This window comes from Ipomoea triloba, chromosome 4 (genome assembly GCF_003576645.1).
Source record: "Ipomoea triloba cultivar NCNSP0323 chromosome 4, ASM357664v1".
NCBI lineage: Eukaryota > Viridiplantae > Streptophyta > Magnoliopsida > Solanales > Convolvulaceae > Ipomoea > Ipomoea triloba.
Genome location: NC_044919.1, coordinates 30,530,702 through 30,537,836, shown reverse-complemented (window position 1 = coordinate 30,537,836; position 7,135 = coordinate 30,530,702). Strand labels below are relative to the sequence as shown.

General features: G+C 37.4%; 1 protein-coding gene across 1 annotated transcript in view; it reads right to left on the bottom strand.

Moving 5' to 3' along the window:
• Window positions 1-502: 502 nt before the first annotated feature.
• Window positions 503-7,135, bottom strand: part of LOC116015841 (CLIP-associated protein-like) — an 11,402-nt gene continuing 4,769 nt past the window's right edge. Inside the window, exons 7-21 of the mRNA XM_031256007.1 lie at window positions 6,756-6,853; window positions 6,183-6,257; window positions 6,018-6,086; window positions 5,845-5,930; window positions 5,636-5,753; window positions 5,328-5,426; window positions 4,881-5,217; window positions 2,975-4,755; window positions 2,764-2,865; window positions 2,404-2,508; window positions 2,214-2,288; window positions 2,067-2,135; window positions 1,898-1,966; window positions 1,456-1,557; window positions 503-955 (exon numbers count right to left, since the gene is read on the bottom strand). Of these exons, the coding sequence (XP_031111867.1) occupies window positions 794-955; window positions 1,456-1,557; window positions 1,898-1,966; window positions 2,067-2,135; window positions 2,214-2,288; window positions 2,404-2,508; window positions 2,764-2,865; window positions 2,975-4,755; window positions 4,881-5,217; window positions 5,328-5,426; window positions 5,636-5,753; window positions 5,845-5,930; window positions 6,018-6,086; window positions 6,183-6,257; window positions 6,756-6,853 (3,347 nt within the window). The 3' untranslated portion in view covers window positions 503-793. The remainder of the gene's footprint in view (window positions 956-1,455; window positions 1,558-1,897; window positions 1,967-2,066; window positions 2,136-2,213; window positions 2,289-2,403; window positions 2,509-2,763; window positions 2,866-2,974; window positions 4,756-4,880; window positions 5,218-5,327; window positions 5,427-5,635; window positions 5,754-5,844; window positions 5,931-6,017; window positions 6,087-6,182; window positions 6,258-6,755; window positions 6,854-7,135) is intronic.

Below are 7,135 nucleotides of genomic sequence, written 5' to 3'. Positions count from 1 at the left end.
TCTCCAATCACTGGCTCACTGCAGGATTGTAACCACAATTTGATTCAAGAACTAGAATGGGTCTTAGAATTGTAGGGAGTATTAAGATAAGATGATGTGTAAAAATGATGACTCCAATGAAAAGACATTGAAACCAATGATCTTAATTTAAAGGGTGTGTTGTAGGGAACTCAAAACCACAAAAGTCAGAATCTGTAGTAAAGGAAACACTAGAGAAAATTGTTATATATCAAATCCCACGACCACACAAACAAGTTAAAAGTGGAGAAGTTGATCACCTTTCACATGCGTGATTTGAAATGCTTCATTTTCAGTAGTAGTTGAGGTTGAAGATGAATGAATGATTGATTGAGGTTGTTATACAAAAAAAGTAGATTCCACGGGTTTCTGTCTTTCTGAGGCAATTTCAAGTTCATAGTACATAGGTGTACAGGAAGACATCATGTGCAACAACAGTAGAGCAGTTTTGTATGATAGCAATGCTCCAAACATCAATCAATCATAACACCAGAACAAATCTTTTTTCATATTCATGTTTCAACATCAGATTACGCACTTTAGTTCGGTTTTGGAATTCATCAAGTACATAAAAGTTGCAACTCTGCTTTAAAGCCTAACTGATTTGCGTGAAAAAATGGAAGATAAAAATTACGTTAAAGAAAAAACCAATAAAACACGTTACCACTCGAAAAGGACAGCACAATCACGCTATACATGAGAGAAGCCTTATGAATCACTATAAGCAGCGACTCAGTCCACCTACAAGACATCCAAAATAAAACAAAACCTTCATCTAATTTTGGGTAGCATCTATTGGAGTACCTGTTCGGGCCTGTGATATCCGGTTTGCATAAATTGTCACTAGCCTCAATTGTGTGCTGTTGAGCCCTTCCAAGTACGGTAAAAATGCTTTTCCGAGCATGATGTATATGTCAACTAAACAGAAAACGACGGTCTGCCACCACAGAAAAGTATATATACAAATCAATTTGAGCTTGACACAAAGTAAACAGAATAGTGGTATCCCTAAATATCTTTTTATGCCCTATTGTGTTGACAATGAAACTAGAGGTACACATCTAATGCTACAGTGCTACTTCTGCTCAATCCTGTGGGAAAAATAGAAATTCATATCATGTATATATACCTAACTCAACCATAGATTTACTTTGGGTATAAAGAAACTTGAAAATTCTCCATTTATTACATGCATTATTGCCAGCTTTAGATCATTGTTTCTGAAAAAGCTATACATGCAATCATCCTTTGAGTGTCTATCTTACCGAGACTAAATCTACAGATGCAGTCTAATTCAGTAATTCTACAGCTCTCCTTATGTATTAGAAATTTCCTTGTCATAGGTAATGTGATTGATAGATTAGAATGTGAATTGGATTCTGATGTGAAATAATTAGAAAAACTTTAAAAGGTTAAAATAAAGGTATTAACTACCACCTTCCGCACATCGGCACTTTGGTTCCCAAATGCATCAAACAGGGCGGGCAAGAATGAAGGTAATTGAGACAATAACTCCTCCTGAGAGAGCCTGCCTACGAGCTGAAGGCATAGACAGAAAAGGCAATATCACAAACCCAGCTTAAAACAGTTCATTCAAGCTTAACTTTTTGCAAGAATTCCTTCTACTTAATAAAACAATAAAGCAACAGTAATAAGGATAAAGAAAAAAAAAAAGAATGTTAAAACTAACAAGTATGCAAGTCTGCAAATTGTAGTATCAAGGATTAGATGACATTGAACATTTGGCTTTTAGTTTTCATCATTTTTCATATTTTCTTTTGGGTGGGGGGAGCAGGTTAAAGTCGGGCAGTCTTCCCGTTTCAAAATGATTATGGTATGAGCTAAAGTTAGTACTAAAATGTGGAAAGGAAAAAGTTACCTTAGTCAAACAGTTTATACAGGTTACAAGAGTCTTCTCATCTTCAGTAGCGAGCAAAGGAGTGATAACCTGTCAGATAAAAAGGATAATCAAGAAAGAACGTAAAAATGGGGCGGGTGATTTTCACAAGAAAAAACAAGATCAGAAAATTAACTTCAGAATTACTTACACTAAGACATCTGAATGGATCATATTGAGACAACACTATAGTCAAACAGTGTTCTGCTTCACTTGCAACCTTGAACAACATCTTGGAACCATAAGAATTATGTTATAAAAAGAAAATAACATGAATAATAGCAATGCAGATGCTTACTTTAGAAGCACCATCCTTCGTAACATTAAGCAATTTTTCAATTATAATCTCAATGGAATCCTCCATATAATCTTTCTGCAAAGAATAAAAATGAATTGTTATTTTCAACCAGAAAAAGTGGCAAAAGTCAGAACTGAACTGCAGGTTAGGATAAAGAAACAAGAGGGGCATTTCAACTAGGAAAACAGACCTGATTCTTCAACAATTCAACAATCAGAGATAGATCAAGTTCCCTTATTGATGGCTCAGAATCATGTAGAACCTCAAGTGCTACTGTCAAAATCTGATTAAAGTACTGCAAAATAGCAAAGGTTACAGGTTGATTTACCATCCAAATCCATGTGTTATCCATTTGTAAGTGAAAAGTAATAGTTCAATTAAAAATTGTGATTAAAAAAAAATTCCTGCCACCAAGGAGAGGTCCGAGAGGATGTGAATTTAGTCAGAGGAAACATTTATCACAAATATTACCTAAAGAAATTTGTTATTAGAAATTGATCTGATTGTGTGATGTTAAGCAGCCAGGATTGATTTTAATTAGCAATAATACCTTGTTCCACATAGATTGATCATTAGCAACAGAAACTTCAACCAACTGTTGGAGTGCAACATGGTTGTTTTCTGCAGGGCTTCCATCATTTCCATTACAAATCTACCCAAAAGAGGAAATGCAATAAGAATCCTGAGGATTTAAGCTTTTATTCATGTTTGGTGCACTACCCAACAGAACAATAGACACATATAACTGCTTTATTACATACCACTTGAAGAATCTGAGGGATGCTATGTCCAGTTTCTGGAGCGGAATTCTCCTCCTGTGCTGCAAGTTTGATATGGCTAAGAGATTGATCAGGTGAAGGATCTTCATCAGCTTCAACAACTGTTGTGATGCATTGATGGTCAGTGTGCCCATTGATGGCTTGATGAAGACTGAAGATGGGTTCTATGTCTGAACCATTATCCTTTGATTCAAGTTGTCTAGCACATGCTTCAATATTTTCACTAGTGGCATTAGTCTCATATTTCAAATCCTTGGATTTAGAAGTAGGTATAGTGTTATTAGAACCAATTTCCACACTGTGATAAAGGTCTTTAGTATCATTAGATACTGCATGACCAACAGAACCTGTGGTATAAGTTGAATCCAGAAGAGTGTTCCACCTTCTGCCACCTTCACTATCAACTGAACCACCAGAATACCTTCCAAATAATTGGCTTTTCTTTGAAGCTCCAACAAATCCCTCTTCAGAAGATGTTCCAACAAAATCAGATAGATCATATGAGGACTTGGACCGCTGCTTCTCTTTCCTATTCTGAAGAAAGCTCATTAGATCCACTTCAATACGAGGTGTATTCTGTTTCAGGGCTCGCCTCAAGGAGTTCTGTTCTTCAACCGATAAGCTAATAATGAAATTCAAAACTGCTGTTGCATCGAAGTGTGTGTAAACTGATATAATACATGTAATAGCTACTTCCTTAAGTTTGGTATTCTTATCATGGACCAATGGTGTCAATTTGGTAAGCCATAACTTGAGGATGCCAGTATTACCAGCCCCTTCAGAATTTGAAGGATGCTTATTGAAAGCACCAATTGCAAAGTTAATAACTTCCAACTTTGCCTTCGGAGAACGCTGTTCATCCAGTGAGCGAAGCAAAGCTGGTAAAAGGGAATCTATACCATAAATTTTGCTAACAGTATTCAATGTAGTACAGCAGGGTTGCCTCACTAATTCCTTTGGATCAATTAAACGTGAGAACACATGGGGCAAAATCCTCTCCATGTAACTTTCAAATGGTTTTCTGCAAGCGGGGATAAGTTCTGCAAGTGTTGAGAGAGCTGCCTGCGCAACTTTATGATGTGGATCATCAAGGTGCTGAAAAAACAACTTCATCACCTTCTCAAAACTCTGAATTATTTCTTGAACACCTCTAGAGCCTTGTTGCAGCAAGGAGTGAACATAATTGAAAGCAGCAACCCTGGCATTCCAATCTGAAGTTGAACTGAGACCCTCACTTAATGCATCACCAAGCGAAGTGGGACCATCTGCATAGCCTGGCATATCAGGAAGCTGGCTATCATCAAGACTCCTTCTGCTAGCGGACACACGTCCTGTTGTTTTTCTTGATAAAGGTCTTTGAAAAGTTGGAACATAATTACTGTGGGAATCCCTAAGGTTAGTGTCTCTATATGTGTCTAAGTATTGCCTGTCAACATGTGGTTTCATATACCGCCTGGTCTCCCTAACATCAGCATTCGCTTCAAGAAAACCCCTTTCCTGTAGCTTTTCAGAAGCTCTTCTTGACAAGTGGGATGAAACTGTTGATATTGGTTCATTTCCAACATTACTAAGGTATGAGAATTTAGCCGAATCTTTTGAAACCTGGATCTGTGAGAAGATGTCAGACAAACCCAACCCACCATTGCGATTATTGCCTTTTGAGATACCAGATGGTGTATCTATTAATAAGGCATTTGCAAGACTATTTGATGCCGGAACTGCAGGGGGGAAAGGTGGATCACGAGAAGACGGTGGGTCAACTCCTGCAGGCAATAATAATTAATAAATACGGAGTACATAATTTTAAGCTTTTTATGAAGAAGCTACGTAGTTTCATTACTGAAAATTGTTTGATCCCCTAGCAATTTTTATACAATGGAACAATTACCTAGATCCAGACTTGATGAACGGATTTTCCCAGATGCATCCCGGCCTTTAAGCAAGCTTTCTATAGCAGAAACTTTCTGCTTGCTGGCATGCAGTACACTTTCCAAGCTACGTGTTGTGCCTGTAGCCACAGGTTTCATCTGTGACAGGAGTAATCCAGAGGAGAGAGATGTCGCAGTGGGCAGACTCGCAGTTCTATCCATTGCAACTATCGCAGAGGTCCCAGAACCAGGACGATGTGACGAAGCAGATGTTTGTGGAGTGACTGTACGCAAACTCCTGTCACGAAAAGGAGAAGCATGTCGTTTATGTATACCACCATCTTCGTCATTTATAATCTGCAAAAGAATGAACTCTTAAATCTACAATGTCAACTTTTATGACTAATTTCATTGAAGCAAAAACTATATATATTTGATAGACAAAGGGAGTGATTTCCAAATCATACCCTTTGGATGACAGGATCAAAGGATAAAAACAAGCGCCTGGAACGATCTGGCCAAGTTTTTGCAAACATTCTGTATAAAGTTCTTGCGGTTGATCGTACCTGATGAGTCAGAGAAGTCAGCTATAAAGGCATAGCCAACAAAATGTGCTAGTTGGCTGATTCCAACAATGAGCCAATCATTTAATAACCCCATATATGTACAAATAAAACAAGACAAATAAATAATGCAAAGGTTATGAATGGTCAATAACAGGCATACAGCTTACATACATAAATACACATTATTGTGTGTGCACAAGTACATATACCTCACTCATTGCATCTGCAACACAACATCTTATAAGGTCCTCATAGAGATCAGCTAAGCGTTGTATCTCAGGTGCATCAGGCCAATGCTCTAGTATTAGAAGTGCATAGTTGCAGCATCTGTTAAAGAAAAAAAACAAAAAAAAAAAAACATGTTGATATTAAATGAAGGAGGGATAGGAGTGCATATATTTGAGAGGAAGAAATAAACCTAGCACGAAGAACAGCACTACGATCATTCTTTGCACAATCTGCTATACGAGGAAGTACCCGGGCAACTTTACAGTTACGCAGCATCTAAATGCAAAACATCCATGTCTGGTTGATTAATATATTGTTGTAGGGAAAAATGAAATAAAGTATGAGTAAGACACAAAGCATTACTGTCTTGATGCAGTTATCAGCTGATTCAGCAATAACAAGTACAGTTATCACAACAAGCTTGAAAAGCACCTGATTTTTAAATGGCAAAGACAGAAAAAGATTATGAGTGAGAAGTTGAGTACTAAAGTGTCAATATAAGCAACCCATGATTAGTCTCACTCTCACCGGAATGAACATCTCAGCACATGGCTCAAAATCTCCCAGAAGCTCTTTAGATAGAAAGTTTAACAAATGGCATGCCTAGCAACACACCAATGAAGAGCACCATATATGCACATAAGAGAAACTTGATCAGAACACAGCATGTAAGTTGCATGGCACAAGATAAGCAAGGACTTTGCATTTGAATACAATTAATTTTTACTCTACTTAAACCAGATCTCATGCACCGATGCAGGCAATAAACAATTCATGTAAACTGTCACCAAGAGACTATACACACCAACTGGTAAACTATCATTATCAGAAAGTTTCACTGCAAACCAACAATAGTTCCATATACAAATAAAATGACAGGGTCCAGCTCAGGGTCATTAATACTGTCAGTTTCAGGTTCTTCATTACATACAAAATTTTAAATAAATATATATATCTGCCTGATTCTAAAATTGATTCTACAGCTTTTGGAAGGAGCCTCAGACAGCATACCAGAATCCAAAGGTCATGGAGTTAGATGAAGCAAATTTTAGGAACATAACTTTGAAGCACCAAAAGATTATTTGCTCTTATGTTAGTAACCTGTTTTACTATGCTGGATCTCCGATCAGATAACTGTGTGCTCAGAGGGCCAACAAGTTGCTTCAAAAGTCCAAGAAAGCATGCGTAATCGGCAGCACCTGGTAGAACAAAATGATTATTAAACATGCATTTGTAACCCCTCCATATAAAATATAAGAACAAACATGCCATTTCAGAAAGGGGATCATCAACTGACTCATCATCATCCAGCTTCTTATTTCTTTGTTTGGAAGCATCTGAACCTTTTGCTTGGGTGGGAGCAGAAAGGCATGTCAAAATCAATTAACCATCATTTTCCAATGATGGCTGGTACAGATTACATAACTCAAACTATGGAAAGTGAGGTTTTTCTCATACCTCAACTGCCCCACCCACCCCCC